Source organism: Elgaria multicarinata, chromosome 9, assembly GCF_023053635.1.
Source record: "Elgaria multicarinata webbii isolate HBS135686 ecotype San Diego chromosome 9, rElgMul1.1.pri, whole genome shotgun sequence".
Taxonomy (NCBI): Eukaryota; Metazoa; Chordata; class Lepidosauria; order Squamata; family Anguidae; genus Elgaria; species Elgaria multicarinata.
The window spans coordinates 1,661,254-1,679,738 of NC_086179.1; the positions used below are offsets into that span (position 1 = coordinate 1,661,254).

At 51.7% G+C, this 18,485-nt stretch overlaps 1 protein-coding gene across 1 annotated transcript in view; it reads right to left on the bottom strand.

Annotated features, from left to right (window-relative positions):
- SHANK3 (SH3 and multiple ankyrin repeat domains 3) overlaps nucleotides 1-18,485 on the bottom strand; it is a 391,738-nt gene that overhangs the window by 250,926 nt on the left and 122,327 nt on the right. Inside the window, exon 10 of the mRNA XM_063134473.1 lies at nucleotides 13,427-13,493. Within this exon, the coding sequence (XP_062990543.1) occupies nucleotides 13,427-13,493 (67 nt within the window). The remainder of the gene's footprint in view (nucleotides 1-13,426; nucleotides 13,494-18,485) is intronic.

Consider the following 18,485-nt stretch of genomic DNA (forward strand, 5'->3'; position numbering starts at 1 on the left):
ATGGCAAACAAATGTTTCAACAGGAGCAGAAATCTAAGCGCAAATCGGTACGATTTAAGCCAAGACTTAAAGGACTGAGGCCAGCCCTCAGGAAGCACATCGGTCAGAGCGAAGAATGTGCAAGCTGCTCCCCAGTCCGTCAAAGCTCTAACATTCCACCTCGGACCTTGCCTTGCCTTGTGGTCATTCCAAGGTTGTAATCTTTTTTTTTGGGGGGGTCTTTTTGCCTGAAGATCTGTGCACATTTTTGTGCACATTTCCCCACAAGCAGGGCATGAGTGCAACAGCTGCACCCTCCTGCCCATGTTCCCCAGCAACCGGTATAGTTGTAGTCCGGCACATCTGGAGACCAACACCTTGGACAAAGCTGGTGGGGGCGAGTGGCTGTCGGCTACCCAATCTGCTCTTCTGCCCCGTGCTTGGTACAGGACACCAACACCTTTGCCCCAGCGGTGGCCTGACAGCTCCTTCTTGCCAGGTTGTGGGCTCATCCCACACGCCCCTCGCCCAGCCGGCATCGTGGATTGGGACACAGGAAATCCCAACCCCAACCACCTGCACGGCCTTCAGGATGTCGCTCTCTCCAAGCCTCTCCCTGTCTCACAAGGTCATCATGTGGATAACAGGGGAACATCTTGCGGAAGTTCCTCTGAGATCTTCAGAGAGAGGGCAGCGGGCGCACGTGACAGCAACGCCAACAAAGGTAAGTCAATCATGACTGTTCCTTCTTCCTATCCCGGCTGGTCCATTTATTTCTCCTGCCTCAACAAGTGCTCAGTCTATAGAATCATAGAACAGCAGAGTTGGAAGGGGCCTACAAGGCCATCAAGTCCAACCCCCTGCTCAGTGCAGGAATCCACACTAAAGCATCCCTGACAGATGGTTGTCCAGCTGCCTCTTGAAGGCCTCTAGTGTGGGAGAGCCCACAACCTCCCTAGGTAACTGGTTCCATTGTCGTACTGCTCTAACAGTCAGGAAGTTTTGCCTGATGCCCAGCTGGAATCTGGCTTCCTTTAACTTGAGCCCGTTATTCCGTGTCCTGCACTCTGGGAGGATCGAGAAGAGATCCTGGCCCTCCTCTGTGTGACAACCTTTTAAGTATTTGAAGAGTGCTCTCATGTCTCCCCTCAATCTCCTCTTCTCCAGGCTAAACAGGCCCAGTTCTTTCAGTCTCTCTTCATAGGGCTTTGTTTCCAGACCCCTGATCATCCTGGTTGCCCTCCTCTGAACACGCTCCAGCTTGTCTGCATCATGGGGACGGTTTGGCTGGCATGATTCCCCTCCTGCCTGCAGGTTCTGATGCCCACCCACCTCCCAAATGTATCACACCACATCATCCAGCTACTGAAACGGGTGCAAGTTTCCTCACTACTGCCCACTGCAGGCACAAACCAATGAAACATTGGGATGCACAAAGGAGGTGGCAGCGGTGGCAGCAGCGTGTCACCTTGAGGAGCGATTCAGCCGCAACCTGGGGGCGCTTTTGTGCCCAAGCACCAGCCAGCCAACGGCAGCTCCCACGTAAACGCCTCTCTTGCAAGCGCGCCTGCTGCCCTGGCTCGCACGGCTGCCCCCGTCAGTGGGTACGTGCCCCGCAGGCCCTGGCCTGAGTCTCTCCACAGGGGCTCTTGGAGGCAAGATCCACCCGAGGAGAGCGGAGTTTGGCAGCGACCCAGGCAATAGAGAGAGGCTCTTCAGCATGATTTGCATGGAGGGGCAGGCAAGGAAATGGGAGCTCCACCTGTGAAGCCTTTGGCCACGCAAAGCTCTCTCAGCTGGGAATGGCATTTGGCTGGGCCGGCACCAGATGGTAGGTCAAGGGAAGGACACCGGGAGAGGGAGAGAGGCGGCCGCTTCCCACATCTCCTTTCAGAATGGTCCTGGGACAGAGCTGCTCCCCCAACCCAGCACAGAGAAGGCCCTTGCTTGCCAGGTGCCGCCTCCTTAACATGCAGCTGTTCTGTGTTCAGGTGCAGCAAGACAACAGACGGTGAGTGGCCAGCCATACAGGGACTGGGCCGGGTTTCTCGGCTCCTTCTCATATTCACAAGCTGAATAGGAGCCAACAGTGTGATGTGGCTGCAAAGAAAGCAAATGCTATTTTGGGCTGCATTAATGGAAGTACAGCTTCCAAATCGTGTGAGGTCCTGGTTCCTCTCTATTCGGACCTGGCTAGGCCTCATCTTGAGTATTGCATCCAGTTCTGGGCTCCACAATTCAAGAAGGACGCAGACAAGCTGGAGCATGTTCAGAGGAGGGCAACCAGGATGATCAGGGGTCTGGAAACAAAGCCCTATGAAGAGCGACTGAACGAACTGGGCATGTTGAGCCCGGAGAAGATAAGATTGAGGGGAGACATGATAGCACTCTTCAAATACCTGAAAGGTTGTTACACAGTGGAGGGCCAGGTTCTCTTCTCGATCCTCCCAGAATGTAGGACATAGAATCATGGGCTCAAGTGACAGGAAGCCGGATTCCTGCTGGACATCAGGAAAAACTTCCTGACTGTTAGAGCAGTACGACAATGGAACCCATGATCTAGGGAGGCTGTGGGCTCTCCCACACTCGAGGCCTTCAAGAAGCAGCTGGACAACCACCTGTCAGGGATGCTTTAGGGTGGATTCCTGCACTGAGCAGGGGGTTGGACTCGAAGGCCTCGTAGGCCCCTTCCAACTCTGCTCTTCTATGATTCTATGAACTCTGTGGCCTGATTCACACATGTGGGGTGTCACTGCGTGTCTCCAGACTAGATGACTGTGTGCTGGATCACTGGCATCTGAATGAACTGGCCCCAGTGAAAAAGCATTTCCTTAGAGACAATGCAAGGAGATATTCCCCCCTTCATAGACACCAGTAATGGCCCAATGTTTCTGTGTCCAAGCGTCAAGCGTTCATGTGTGGATCTACAGCCTCTGGATCTGCAGTCAGCTGCTGGTGCTGCTGCTGCCGCCACCAGAGTGTGGGAGGCTCCTCTTGACTTAGCCTTAAGCAACTCACAGGAGCGCGTTCAAAACGAGTGTGTGAAATGAGCCGCTCAGTCACTCATGCCGCAGTCTAATTAGGGCCAACATCCTCAGGGACACGCGGCAGCAGCGACACCGGGAAGAGGCACGGGAGACACGGACGGAGCCGGACGGGCGTGGGTGGTGGGCGGAGTGGAGGATGCCTCCAAAGGAGGGGGGAGGTTTAACCAAGGTGGGGCTCGGGGGTCTTTGCGCGAGTTACGGGGGGTGGCTGGGAGGGCCCGGCCGTGTGCGCCTGGAATCAAAGGACAACAGGAGGCAAAGCTGCAAACCCTGGGAAAGCACACGGGCTGCAACGCTGGAACGCTCATGCGAGGCCAAAGAGGAGCTGCAAGAAAGGAACATTTCAGAGAACTTCGGGTGTCTTCAGCAATCCGCTGCCTGTGGCACTTCTGTGGCAGGACGCATCATCTGGCACATGGCGGGCTAGGCTGCCCCTCGACAACCCCAGCCAGTCCAGGACGCATGGCCAGGACTCCCTCCCTCATCTTGGCTTGGCAGGCACAGCCACAAGGTCACAGCTACATCGGGCCGCCGCACCAGTGCCACGCGGCACAGAGAGACCGGCCACGGGGCAACTTGGGGATGGAAGAGAGGCCAGTCAGAATCACCAACCCATTGCATGCAGGCACATGTGCGTGTGCGCACACACACACACACACACACACACACACACACACACAAGCACACGCACTGCAGACTGATGTCTCAGGAAAAGAGAGGACAGAGAAGGAGAACAGTGAGCAAAGAAGGGGGAAGGGGCTCTGGGTGGGAGAGGGCAAAGAAGGCGTCTGTTGGCTAGGAGCATGCGAGGCAGGGGGCTCTGCTCTTCCCCGCCCCCACCCCCCCTTCCCTGAAATCTCTTTCAGGCAGTGGACCACGGCCTGCCCCTTTCTCCTGCTTGCCCTTCATCCACCGTGAGAGTCTATGAGTGATGGAGGAAGGGTGGGCAGGGAAAAGGGCAGGGCTGGGGCCCCTCTCTGAAAGAGATGGGTTTATTTGTTTGTTTCGTTTTTATACTGCCTAATAGCCAAGGCTCTCTGGGTGGTTCACAGTTTGGGGGCGAGGGGGTGCTGGAGTCCACCGCCTCACACGCTCCTCCCTAACAAATGCCTTCTTTGTCTTCTTCCATCCAGAGCCAGAGCTTTCAGCAGAGGCTCATCATAGAATCCTAGAAAAGCAGAGTTGGAAGGGGCCTATAAGGCCATCGAGTCCAATCCCCTGCTCAACGCAGGAATCCACCCTAAAGCATCCCTGACAGAGGGTTGTCCAGCTGCCTCTTGAATGACTGTAGTGTGGGAGAGCCCACAACCTCCCTAGGTCACTGGTTCCATTGTCGTACTGCTCTAACAGTCAAGAAGTTTTTCCTGATGTCCAGCCGGAATCTGGCTTCCTGTAACTTGAGCCCATTATTCTGTGTCCTGCACTCTGGGAGGATCGAGAAGAGATCCTGGCCCTCCTCTGTGGGACAACCTGTGTGAATCCACCCTAAAGGCCTGGCTGACGAGCTGCCCTTACTGGGTCATTGACCTCAAGGCTGTACTAGCCCATATGAAGGGAGGTGGGCAACGCTCCCGCTGCAGGAGCATGCTCACAGCCTGGGCTCTCTCCTTAGCGCCTGGGGCATCGCTTGGCCTACCAGGGCAGCTCCTCCCGCCTAGGCAACAAGGATTTGGTGACCCTGAAGCAAGTCCTGATGACCCTGGGGCTGGATTACTGTAATGTTTTCCACCTGGGGCTGCCCTTGAAGAGTGTTTGGGGAATGATCTAGAATGGGTGTGATCTTCTGCCCTTCCAAGGGACCGTTTAACACCAATCCTAAAGGCAGCACATGCTTTACCCATTCTGGACCCAATTCAAAGGGTTGGGTTGGCCTTTTAAAGTCCTAAATATTCTAGACTGGGAATGGCTAAAAGAGTATCATCTCCTGTGTGCTCCTGCGGTGCGTTAATTTCATGTGGGGAGGCCACCCCCACCATCTCAAGGACAGCCAGGGGGCACTGGGGCTGGGCATTCTCAGTGGTGCCCCTTCACGAAGGAGCTTCCTGTGGGGACAGAGCCATCTCGCTGACGCCCTTTTCATCCCACAGGGTGGAAAAAATGGTGCAATCTTAACTCATTTAAGATCACTGAGATTTGAGCTGTTTTGTAGAGATAGATAGATAAATATAGATATAGATAGATAGACTGCCTGTTTGAATTCTATTTGGATATTTTCATGTTTTGCGATGGCTGTCTTAATTTTGCTTCACATTTTTGTATGTTCTTTGTGAACTACATCAGGTACTAAATGCCAGAAACAAAGTTTTTAAAAAAATTCTGCAGCAGGATGAATCACAGAGGTTGCCATGACAACAGGGCTCAGCGAGGTGTGTCCGTGTGCTGGCCTGCCTGTCCGGGTCAGCTCAGGTTGCCGTCCAGCCCCGCTCGATCGGGGCTTCAGGGCCACATTTACGGTTCCGCGAAGGTGGGATTGTGAGTCAAAACAGAGCTGAGGCTGTTCTGATTTGCGCTGCCGTGCTTTCTATATTGACGGGTGTTGCTCCAACACAGCCTCACCACTAGGGTGACCCTATGGGAAGGAGGGCAGGGCTCCTGCAGCTTTAACTGTTGCAATGAAGAAGGAAGTTCAGTGGGTGTCATTTGTATGCATGCAGCACATGGTGAAATTCCCTCTGCATCACAACAGTTACAGCTGCAGGGGCCCTGCCCTCTTTTGTATCTGGTCACTCTAGCATAGCTCCTGCAGCTTTAACTGTTGTGATGAAGAGGGAAGTTCAGCAGGTGTTCTGGATGTCCCGTGACAGTTTGCCAGAATGTGTGCTTGCCATGAGTTTCAACAAACACTGATGGTAGACGCAGTGGTTCTGCTGCTTCATGGATCCTTCCCAGGCCCCAGCCTGGAGCATACGTGGGGCTTGCCTCCAACTCCACCTCAATAGGACAGATGGAATCATAGAATCATAGAATAGTAGAGTTGGAAGGGGCCTACAAAGCCTACAAGGTGACCCAGCACTCCTGGGCTGATCTCAAGACCTATATAGGAAGAGGCATCCTTTGTGTTCTTTCTATTAAGACAAGGGAAGGAAGGGCTAAAGAACATAGAATCATAGAATAGCAGAGTTGGAAGGGGCCTACTAGGCCATCGAGTCCAACCCCCTGCTCAGTGCAAGAATCCACCCTAAAGCATCCCTGACAGATGGTGGTCCAGCTGCCGCTTGAAGAAGGACTGCAGCCTACCGAACGGGCCCTGCATCACCAGATCTGGGCTTTGGTGTGGACCCATGGTTGCTGCTCCTGAGGTCCTAGGGATGATGAAGGAGAGCCTGGAGCCAGGTGCCTCCTCTCCTCGGGCAGGGGAAGGAGGCTTCTGGCTGCCTCAACTTCCCGGGGTCCCCATTTGTGCTGGGGACCATGGCAGAATCCTGCTCCCCAGGCTCCAAGCATCAGTAGGTCCTGACACAATGAGGCCGTAGGCAAAGCAGGCACATGTAGCGACATCCGAGGCATGTTCAGTGTGAGGAAGAGTGTAGCAGATGAGAACGGCTAGAACCTGAGACGCCAACCAAACGATCCTCAAGAACCGGTAGGCCCCCAAGCAACGTCAGTGGATTTCCACAAAGCACTTGCACCATGGGCCGGTGTGTTGCACATCTCAAGCAGAAAGGCTTTGGGTCGAAAGGAGGGAGAGATCCCCCTGCTCAGCTGGCGCTGACGGAGGACCTTCCCTTGGGAAACCGCTGGTGTGAGAGCAGCACAGGGACCCATCTGAGAAGAGCCAACAGGACATGACTGGAAGTTGGGATATGAAGTGGCGAAGGGCCCCGTGGGCAGCCACTCCAAGACAAAGGTGGCACCAATCCACCCAGCTCCTCCAACGGACAGCCCTCTGGAGCATGCACATCTGGAGTAGGAAGCCATGCTGCCCACAGTCTCCACTGGGCCCCCACCTGAAGATCAAAGGAATGGAAGACCGGAGGGCAATGTTGGAAAAGGGCTTCCCCCAACACACACACACACACACACACACACACACACCTGCTCTGCCTCAACAGGGTCTTCTCAGTGGTCTTCACAGGACATCTGCAGGCCAGGCATTTTGGCCTTCGAGTCTCTGCGTTACACAAGCATGAATTTGCGCAGAAGTGGGCCAGATTCAATTCCAAAGAAGCTCTCGGGGGCAAAAATAATAATGACCCCCACCCCCCAAAAAATACCAGCATAATGTGGCTCAAAGCTTCTACTGCCAATAACTAAAGCTTAGAAAAGGAATTTTGGTGTTTTGAGGGGGGGATGCAGAAAAGCCAGGGGGAACCCCAAATGAACGGGAGTTTGGGAAATGGGGTGGAGCCATCGGGGGAAACCCTGGTGGGCTGGGCTGGGACCTCAGGAGAGCTGGATTTAGCCCCCAAAACAGAGGTTCCTCACCCCTGAATTAGGGGTTGAGGGTCTGCATGGGAGAATGGAGACACCATTCTCCTGGAGCTACAAATGCACGCTTGGATGACAAGAGACGTGGTCGAACCCCACCAGGACTCCTTGTGCAGAAGTTCCAGAGGTGAAGCAGTTTCCAGGAGCTGGAACCAGATGTGGGGGGGGAGAGAATACGGATGAAGGGCAGCTTTTCCTCATGGATGGATGACGGTTCCTCCCTGCAAGGAGGACCCTCTACATCCAGAACCAGGGACAACGTAATGAGCAGCCAGAGGCCAGTTCAAAGGCACTGCGCTCAAAAAGAGGGCAGGGAAGAGGGTGGGTTTACGAGAACATCCGGACGACGACGAGCCGATTGTAAGATCTGTGTCCTATAGTGAGACTCCAGTAGCAGCTCCAAGCGCTGAGCGTAATCCAGGAGAAGGTTAAACGGCATCTGGAACAGAGCCTCTAATTACTGATGCAAGGAAAAGGCATCGCTCAAGCGGGAGGTCACGTTTCGTTTTTTTAAAAAAGCAGTTTGGCAGGCAACAGCATCGCTGAGATCCTGCGCGTGGAAGATGAAGAGAACAGAGTTCAAGTGAGAAATACGGCACATTTCTTGTAACCAGGAGCAGCAATTAGAATCGCCTACCGAGGAAAGCAGGAAATGTTCCACTACGGCACCGAAGACGGGGCTAAAGATGGGCCAGAGATCAGCCACGAATAATTGGGCTAAAAGTAGGCATCACATGGCCAGATGTTATATATGCTGGAGCGCAGACCGGATGGATGGCCTGGAACTTGGTTACCAAAAAAATGGGAGGAGGAGGAGGAGGAGGAGGAAGAGGAGGAGGAAGAGGAGGAGGTTTGCCAAAAGGGTTAAAAAGAGGGGGGTGAGTACTATATGTGAAACATTTCTGGCTGCAAATATAAGAGCCAACCAGCTGGAGCAAAGCATTTCGCTGGGCTTTATACTCCCAAGAACAGCCAACTAGTTTTCTCCTGGAAGCTCACATGTGGGTCATGATAGTGACAGTGTGAAAGCCCCCCGCCCCATTGTATGCCCATCCCCAGCATCTGAGACTCAGAGATAGACTGCACCTGAATATGGAGGTTCTGATTTACCATCATGGATAGCAGCCATTCAGAGACGTCTCATCCAGAAATGTCTCCAATCTTTTTTCTTTTAAAGAAGGCATCTAAATGGAGCGGAAATCGCCACAACTTGCAACAGGGAGTTCCAGAAGCCAGTGAGTGAAAACGTACTTCCCTTTTGTCTTTCCTGAACCTGACGCAAATCCGTTTCATCGGATGATCTTGTGTCCCATGAGAGGGATGCTGCACCAGATAGACCTTTGGCCTGATCCTGAGTGCCTGCTCTTGCACCAGTATTGTTCTATACTAGAACCCGATGGGCTCATATCCCATGAAACTGATTGGTGGCAGATCCAGGACAAATAAAAGGAAGGACTTCTTCACACAGCACATAATTAAATTATGGAACTCACTACGGTTGGATAAATTCCTGGAGACAAAGGCTATCAAGGGCTACTAGCTCTGATGGTTGTGTGCTATCTCCAGTATTCGAGGCAGTAAGCCTGTGTGCACCGGTTGCAGGGGAACACAGGTGGGAGGGTGCTGTTGCACCATGTCCTGCTTGTTCATCCCTGGCCGATGGCTGGGTGGCCACCGTGTGAACAGAGTGCCGGACTAGATGGACCCTGGGTCTGATCCAGCATGGCATTTCTTATGTTCTCCTACCCTAGAGGCCTTCAAGAGGGAACTGGACAACCATCTGTCAGGGATGCTTTAGGGTGGATTCCTGCATCGAGCAGGGGGTTGGACTCGATGGCCTTGTAGGTCCCTTCCAACTCTGCTATTCTATGATTTTATACAACAATGGAACCCATGGCCTAGGGAGGTTGTGGGCTCTCCCACACTAGAGGCCTTCAAGAGGCAGCTGGACAACCATCTGTCAGGGATGCTTTAGGGTGGATTCCTGCATTGAGCAGGGGGTTGGACTCGATGGCCTTGTAGGCCCCTTCCAACTCTGCTATTCTATGATTCTATGTTCTTTAGCCCTTCCTTCCCTTGTCTTAATAGAAAGAACACAAAGGATGCCTCTTCCTATATAGGTCTTGAGATCAGCCCAGGAGTGCTGGGTCACCTTGGTGGTGGCTCTGAGCAGTTTATGGAGCATCACCCTAAAGAAGGCTGGCTGCTGCTGGCTTTTAGGAAGGCTTTGGAAAACCTTTCCCACAGTGTCCAAGGATCTGTGTGGTAGTTTTGCCATTTCTGGCTCTTGCTCTTTTGGGGATTGCTTTTTTCTTTTTTTCTTTTTTTAATCTATTTGGTTTTAGTAGGGTTAAAAGACCACCGCTCTGTCTCTTCAAGAGTTGGGAAATGGAACAGGAGGTGTGGATGGAGGCCAGTGGCCTAGATGGCAGGGCCTTTGTGAGCCAAGGGACTCTTAAGGTGCTGTAAAGAATACTAAGCACACACACCCACACCCACACCCACACACACACACACTGCCTTTTGTACTGTGATCCTGGTTTTGTTTTTAAATATTTCACTGTTTGTTTTTAATGATTGTAAAGTGCCTTGGGTGCCTATCTGGGTGCCTACTTCAGATACATAAATAAATAAAAACAAATAAGGTTCCCAAATGCCCCCCCCCTCAAATTGTGAATCTTGCAAGCACGGTCCTTGACCTGTATTGGGAGCTGCACACACACACACACCCCGCCTCCGTGGACCGCCTGCATGCAAACGCAACTCCTTGCATGTGTGCAGGCAAACACACATTCACACACACACACTTAACGGGCCTAAACTTTTCTCCCTACGTTTGAAAAGCTTGGAAAATGGGGTGGGTGTGGGTTTAGTTCTCCATGTGCTTATAGTGGATGTACCACACGTCTCCCTTGCTGGCAGGTAGAGTGACCCTATGGAAAGGAGGACAGGGCTCTTGTATCTTTAACAGTTGTGAAGAAAAGGGAATTTCAGCAGGTATCACTCGTATGCATACGTCACCTGGTGAAATCCCCTCTTCATTAAAGCTGCAGGAGCCCTGCCCTAGAGCAACCAGATACAAAAGAAGGCAGGGCTCCTGCAGCTTTAACTGTTGTGATGAACAGGGGATTTCACGAGTGCTGCATGCCTACAAATGGCACCTGCTGAAATTGTCTTTTCTTCACAACTGTTAAAGATACAAGAGCCTTGTCCTCCTTTTCATAGGGCCACTCTACTGGCAGGTGAAAGGAAGGTCCATGAATAAGATATATTGTCGTCAACACTGAGTTGACCAGTGCTAATCAGGATCTGGCCGGGGCCCTTGGGTCTCCTAGAGCGCCCCCCAATGGCACTGGCCACAGCGGGGAACTGCAGGGGAAGAGAAGTTTCAGGGTCCCTTCCTTGGCTCCTGGAAAGGCCGGGGCTCTGGAGACGCACCTGGGCTCTCAGCTCCATCAGCGGGGGCCATGCAAGCTGCTCCCCAAGACGGGTCTGGACCCCATTCCCCGGCACAGGGGCTCCTCCCTCCGCCTCCGAGTCCTGTCCTTTTCTTCACCTTCCAAGGAACTGGGATGACCTGTCCAGGAGAAGTCTGGACGCGGCCCAGCCACCTTCTTCCTCGGCCACCTGGCCCACAGAGGTGAGGCTTTGCTCTTCCACAGCTCCTCCTCCCAGCTCTCGGCAGGCGCTTCAGGCGCCCTTTCAGGTGGCTCACGCCATTCATTAGCCAAGTCCCTTGGCTTGCAGGGGCCGGCCATCTGGGCCTGCTGGCCTCCCTGCCTGCCGTTCCTTTCCCCGGTGTTATCTGACCCACTTGGATCGATAGCCGCATTTCCGCCTTTAATTGATCTGATGCCTCCAGAAGCTTGTGCCTCCCCCCCTTCCTATTTTCCCTCTCTTCCTCTCGTAATGGAGCAAAATTAAATGTGTGGGTTTTGGTGGCAGTGCCATTTGACAATTCTCATTAATGTAATCTCCCTTTCATTTGTTAATGGGCCCTGGTTTTCTCTCCCTGATGCTGCGTCTGATAGGTGTGCGAGAAACCGCTGTATTTCTCTCTAGGGAGGCAAAAGCGCCTGCGAAGTGGTGTCCGCCTTGTCTCAGTCTGAGCACAAGCCCCACAGCCGCTTGGAGGCAAAGACCGCAGCTGTGCAGCTCCCACCGGAACCAGCCATCACCCTGAAGTTTGTAGACCTGTATCTGGACTGCACCACTGCTGGTGGGAGGGGTGTGTGCCATGGAACAGGACTCCAGACCCTTGTCCTCAGAAGAAGAGGCACCAGAGTCCATGGGAGAGGGCTCAGCCGTAGCAAGGCATCCCGAAGCTTCCATCTCTCCAGAATCCAGGTCTCCAGAAAGACCCCAGAGGTCGGTTCTCCTGCTCTCAGAGGAGGTTTGCATTACTATCCTCAGACTCTGAGGACTCCGGCTACGAGCACACTAGCGTGTCACAGCCACTCCGACTTTGTGGTAGCCTGAGATTGCTAAAACAGGCCAGACCCCTTTAAGAGACCGAGCCTCAGTCAGTAGGGAGGCAGGGCCCATCAACCTAAATTCAGCTGCATTGTTATTTACACCTAAATCTTGCTCTGCTCCTTGTTGGAGAAACAGACAGACAGACAGACAGACCTTTCAGGCTTCCAGGCCCAGCAACCTCTCCCCCCGGAGCTTTCCATGGTGCTGCTGTATTTGTATTCCTGAAACCTGACCTTGCAACGTGGTGGTGGGGATGGGATGTTCACTTGATTCAATGCTCAACCATTTAAAACAAAAACTATCACTTCACGTCAAGGCAAAGGCTAAGCAGGAAGCTGGTGTTGGTGTTTTTAATGTATAGGGACTTTTATTTCAGATGGAGGAGCATTTCAGGTTATGAGTCCCCCCCCTCCAAAGGCCAGACGTGGTACAGTCCAGATGTACCAGTCCAGCCACGTCTCCTGCCTCCGAGATTCAGTCTCTCCGTGTTGGCTAAAGGGGCACCCAGAACGGCACACACAATGCTATCGCAGATGCGCTACCAATGCCTACAGTATTATGGATGCCTAGAAGAGGACATTGCAGCCTTTCCCAACCTGGTGCCCACCAGATGTGCTGGACAACAGCTGGACTGTGCCATGCTGGGACTTGCAGCTCAGGAAGGCTGGTTTGGGGAAGACTCTGGCATTCCTTCCCCACAGGATTTGAGCAAGGCGGAAGAAACCCCAGAGAGGCCCAGCAGTGAGGGCGACGCCACCCCTGCCACCCAGAGAGCGGCTCCTGCCTGGAGGGAGGCAATCAGTCCACTCCGGGACCTGTGTCTTGAAAAGTAGGCATATGAGAAGCAGAAAGGCGACACGGCCTCAAAAACTCACCAAGGGCTCATTCTACCCGGCAAACTTAAACCACCCTCGTGTTTTGTGGTATTGGATCCAGATTCACAGGAGGCCCAGGCGGCCTCAAGCCAGCAAGATCAGGTCTTTCTATGCCGTGAGCCACCCTGGCAGAGAGTTGCCCGGGCTCTCTCTGGCCGATTGCTTGAGGGAGGCTGCCTGGGCTATTGTCCTGCTGGTGGGATTCCCAGAGGCATCCGGTTGGTCACTGTGGGAAAGGTGTTAGTGGACTGGGGGGGAGGGAACTCTCTTTGTTCTGATCTAGTGGCAGGGCCCTCCTTCTGCTCCTGTGGGGCTGGTCTGCTGGCATTTCTGCCAGAGCCAAGCAGGGCCCCACGGGCTGAATCCCTCTCTGCGTTCCCCTGAGGAGGCCAGCGGTTCAAGACCCCCTGCAAGTTTGACGAGTGGGTGTATTTGAAGCACGACCAGGCCGGCCCGGCAGGCCAGCCCCCCAATCTGCCCATCATCTTCCCCTCCTCGTCCCCTTGGAGGTCTCCACGGATCATGACCACCCACGCACATCTCTCCTCCCTCTATTGCCAAATGCCTCTCAGCTGTACGAGGAGACAAGAAGACAGAAACGGCCCAAATGTTCTCACTCACCAACGTCGGACTCTTTGTGGGTTTTGATGATTTCAGCCAGTTCAAAATTCCCCGCGATAATGGCCACCTGAAAAGGGAAGAAGGGACAAGACACAGGAGTGAGAGGGATTACTCAACATTTCACTTTTCTTTAGCGGAATTAATGTGTGTGCTTCTTTACATTGTACAGCCTCACAATGACTGCTAAGTAGGCCGTTCATATCACCCCTTTCACAGATGGGGAACACAGGCTCAGAGTAACCTGCCCAAGGCCACCAAGTTAATTAAGATACGGATGAGGTGAGATTTGAACACGGGTCTCCTAAGCTCTCTTCTTGAAGTCTTTTTCCTCCCTTTGTGAACTTTGCATTTTCCGCCCTCCCTAAAGTCACTACACGTTTCTGCCTAGCAGAAGAGAGCTTCGGCTATTGGGTGGTGTAAAAATGCAATTAATTAATTAATTAATTAATAGCATGATCATTGAGCTGTTCTGTTCTTATTCGGTCTTTTCCTGCCACAATTCAAAGTGCTGCTAATGACCTCTAAAACCCTAGGCGGTTTTGGTCCAGGCTACCTGAAAGCCCACCTTCCCCCATACGAGCCTGCTGTGGTCTTATATGCTTTTGGGAGAGGCCCTTCTCTTAGTCCTGCCACTATCAGAGACATGCTTGGAGCGGGTGTGAGACAGGGCCTTCTCGGTAGCTGCTCCCAGGCTTTGGAACTCCCTTCCGAGGGAGGCTACATCAGCTACCTCTCTGCTTCTCTTGAGCTGGCAGGCAGAGGTATTTTTGTTCAAGGCCTATGGCATGGAAGCTGGCCCGTTGGGTTGGGAGCTGGTTTAGTCTGTTATTGCTTTTTGCTGTGTTCGCAAATCATGTTTTTAATATATTCTACGATTATTTTAATTATGCTTTTATTTTAAATGTTGTCTTTTATTTTTGTTAGTCTCCTTGAGTGCCATTTCCCTGTAGAAAGGCAGGGTACAAATGGAATAAATAAAGGTGCAATCCTATACATGTTTAGACAGGAAAAAAGGCCTAAAATGCTGAGAGTTGCAGGACTTAATTCTGTCTAAACATACATAGTCTTGTGCCCTAAATAAATTATGTGGGGGGGCTGTTTTTTTGTTAAACCACAGCACCTTATCTTGCACGCAGCCAGAGAAGGACACGGAATAACAGGCTCAAGTTAAAGGAAGCCAGATTCCAGCTGGACATCAGGAAAAACTTCCTATTAGAGCAGTACGACAATGGAACCAGTTACCTGGGGAGGTTGTGGGCTCTCCCACACTAGAGGCCTTCAAGAGGCAGCTGGACAGCCATCTGTCAGGGATGCTTTAGGGTGGATTCCTGCATTGAGCAGGGGGTTGGACTCGATGGCCTTGTAGGCCCCTTCCAACTCTGCTATTCTATGATTCTATGACTCTAAGAACCTCCTTAGTCGCTATAAAGATGAGCAAAATCTCTGATGGGACGGGGTAGGTGAGGGGGTTTAGGGCTTGAAAAGGTATCTCTGTAAGGAATTGCAGAAATGACATTTGTATGTAGACAGGAAACAAAATGAAATAAACTTGCAAAAACTATGCTTTTTCTGAAGACTGTTAAATATGGAATACAATGTATGTTTATCAAGTGGGAAAGTCCTGATAAAGGTAGAGAAGAAGGAGCCGGGGGAGGGGAGGGGAGGGGAGGGAAGAAATGGTGGGAAAGAAGAAATCGGGAATCCTTGACATATTGGCTCAGGTGAGCGCAGATAGTGCTAAGAGACATGACAGCACTCTTCAAATACTTAAAAGGCTGTCACACAGAGGAGGGCCAGGATCTCTTCTTGATCCTCCCAGAGTGCAGGACACGGAACTCTGCTATTCTATGGTTCTATGATTCTAAGAGCCCCAACTGTAAGGTTAGGCCCGATTCTCCCAAGGCACAAGTTGCACCTGAAATCTGAAACTGGGGCACGAACTGATATGAGTCAGGGCATTAGGCACACACTGTGAAAGCTACTACAGGTTAATTTCTGGAAGATGGAAAAAACAGCTGGAATATGAGCAAATCAACTCCAAGAGGGGACATAGGTTAGAGGTTAGGGTTAGGTGTGCAGAAATATCCCTGGTGTGGAGAACATGGACAGGGAGACATTTCTCTCCCTCTCTCAAAATGCTAGAACCCAATACGGTCCTATCCCATGAAGTTGATGGGTGGGAGATTCAGGACAGATGAAAGGAAGGACTTCTTCACACAGCACAGAGTTAAACTATGGATTTTGCTACTACAAGGTGATGATGGCCACCCACTGGGTTGGCTTTAAAAGGGGGTTGGATAAATTCCTGGAGGAGAAGGCTATCCATGGCTACTAGTTCTGAAGGCTTAACGCTACCTCCAGTATCAAAGGCAGTATGCCTGTGTGCACTACTTGCTGGGGAACATTATTATTATTATTATTATTATTATTATTATTATTATTATTATTTATATAGCACCATCTATGTACATGGTGCTGTACAGCGTAAAACAGTAAATAGCAAGACCCTGCCGCATAGGCTTACATTCTATTAAAATCATAGTAGAGCGATAAGGAGGGGAAGAGAATGCAAACAGGCGCAGGGTAGGGTAAAACTAACAGTATAACAGTATAAAGTCCAAACAGCATCAAGTTGTGAAAGCTTTAGGAAAAAGAAAAGTTTTTAGCTGAGTTTTAAAAGCTGAGATTGAACTTGTGGATCTCAGATGTTCTGGAAGAGCGTTCCAGGCGTAAGGGGCAGCAGAAGAAAATGGGCGAAGCCGAGCAAGGGAAGTAGAGGCCCTTGGGCAGGCGAGGAACATGGCATCAGAGGAGCGAAGAGCACGAGCGGGGCGATAGTGTGAGATGAGAGAGGAGAGATAGGAAGGAGCTAGACAGTGAAAAGCTTTGAAGGTCAACAGGAGAAGTTTATATTGGATTCTGAAGTGAATTGGAAGCCAATGAAGAGATTTCAGAAGTGGAGTAACATGGTCAGAGCGGTGAGCCAAGAAGATGATTTTAGCGGCAGAGTGGTGGACAGAAACCAACGGACTGATGTGAGAAGGAAGGCCAGAGAGAAGAAGGTGCTGTTCCCCTCGTGTCCTAGTGGTGGGTTTCCGATGGGCAGCTGGTTGGCCACTGTGTGGAAAGAAAGCTGGACTAGAAGGGCCCTTGGCCTCATCCAACAAAGCTCTTACATTCTTCAGATAGCAGTTGTGACTGCCTAAACAGCCAACACTGCCCATCATAGCATGAGCTCACAAGTGCCAAGAGTGCCGGGCGTGGACCAGGAAGATGGGGTTCACATGAGGTCCTGGTTCCTCTCTACTCCGTCCTGGTTAGGCCTCATCTAGAGGATTGCATCCAGTTCTGGGCTCCACAATTCAAGAAGGACGCAGACAAGCTGGAGCGTGTTCAGAGGAGGGCAACCAGGATGATCAGGGGTCTGGAAACAAAGCCCTATGAAGAGAGACTGAAAGAACTGGGCATGTTTAGCCTGGAGAAGAGAAGATGGAGGGGGGACATGAGAGCACTCTTCAAATACTTCAAAGATTGTCACACAGAGGAGGGCCAGGATCTCTTCTCGATCCTCCCAGAGTGCAGGACACGGAATAACAGGCTCAAATTAAAGGAAGCCAGATTCCAGCTGGACATCAGGAAAAACTTCCTGACTGTTAGAGCAGTACGACAATGGAACCAGTTACCTAGGGAGGTTGTGGGCTCTCCCACACTAGTGGCCTTCAAGAGGCAGCTGGACAAACGTCTGTCAGGGATGCTTTAGGGTGGATTCCTGCATTGAGCAGGGGGTTGGACTCGATGGCCTTGTAGGCCCCTTCCAACTCTGCTATTCTATGATTCTATGATTCTATGAAATCCCCATCAAGCTCAGCAGGTGATGTTGGACCAGTCGCCATCTCTCAGCCTCCTCCACTGGACTGTTGGGATGTAAATGACACGAATGACCCCGAGCTCTTTGAAATGGCGGGCTGCAAGTGCACTGATTCCTCATCCCCTTATAATTGCTACCTCACCCTGGCAATAAAAAGGTTCAGAAATGGTTCCCTCCTGATCCCAAAGACTCGGTTCAGCTCCTTCTTTTCTCTGAAGCCCAGAAGGTTTCTCATACAAGGGGAGGAAGGGACGACGACAGACGAGATGTTAATAATTGCTTGCGACAATATGAAACTGTAACAGATCCAAGATGCTGCAGTCTGATCTCAAGTATGAAATGGATGCAGAAGACCATGAAATGCTGCCATCGTAATGGAACGTCACAAAATGGTACATCTCACATCAGCAGAGACGGACCGATCCAAAAACGGTTGTCTTGGGGAGGGAAACAGGAGAGAAACTGAGCGCAAGCAAGGCTCCGAAGAGGACACACGAAAATGCCAAGAGGGAGGCCAACAGCCAGGTCTTCCATTTAGGGTCAGGCAAGAAGTATCCTCCAGTTCAAAAGCACCCTAGAGAAAATCCTGAGGAGGTTTATTGTGCTTCTGCCGTTTGTCCCCCCACAAGTGTGGCTTGGCTCACTCGCTTGTGTAATCCGCAGCAATTTGCTCTACTGACACAGCTAATGGGTTGTGCAGTTGCTCTCTGCTTCTGATGCCCGGATGGTGTGAAATGAAGTTGGGGGCGAGGGGAGGCTGGTGAGAGGACGGTCCATCACCACGCAGCATCCAAAGTGTGCTGTGGGCGAAGCACAAAGGCCCAGCTGGATCAGTCCCCAGGCCCTGACGTGTGTGTAGAAACCGACATAGAGCGATTGAAAGGAATAAACAGAACCGTTTTCACAGCACCTGATCAAACCCAGAGAGTGGGGGGGGCTTGTCCCCCTCCCTACCCAGGGACCAAAACCAAGCTCTGTGTCTAGAGAAATGCTGCATAGCCTCTGCCTGCTGCCTGACAAACTGCAGAATTAAACACATCTGGAAGCATTTAGTCTAGGGTGACCATATGACCGGATTTGTCTGAGTTTTTGATGACAAATCCGGGACGGAGAGGGGAAATCTGGATTTTTCCAAAGAGCAGCTCTAATGGGAATTAACAAAAATGCTTATAGCTCCATCATTTTTAAAGA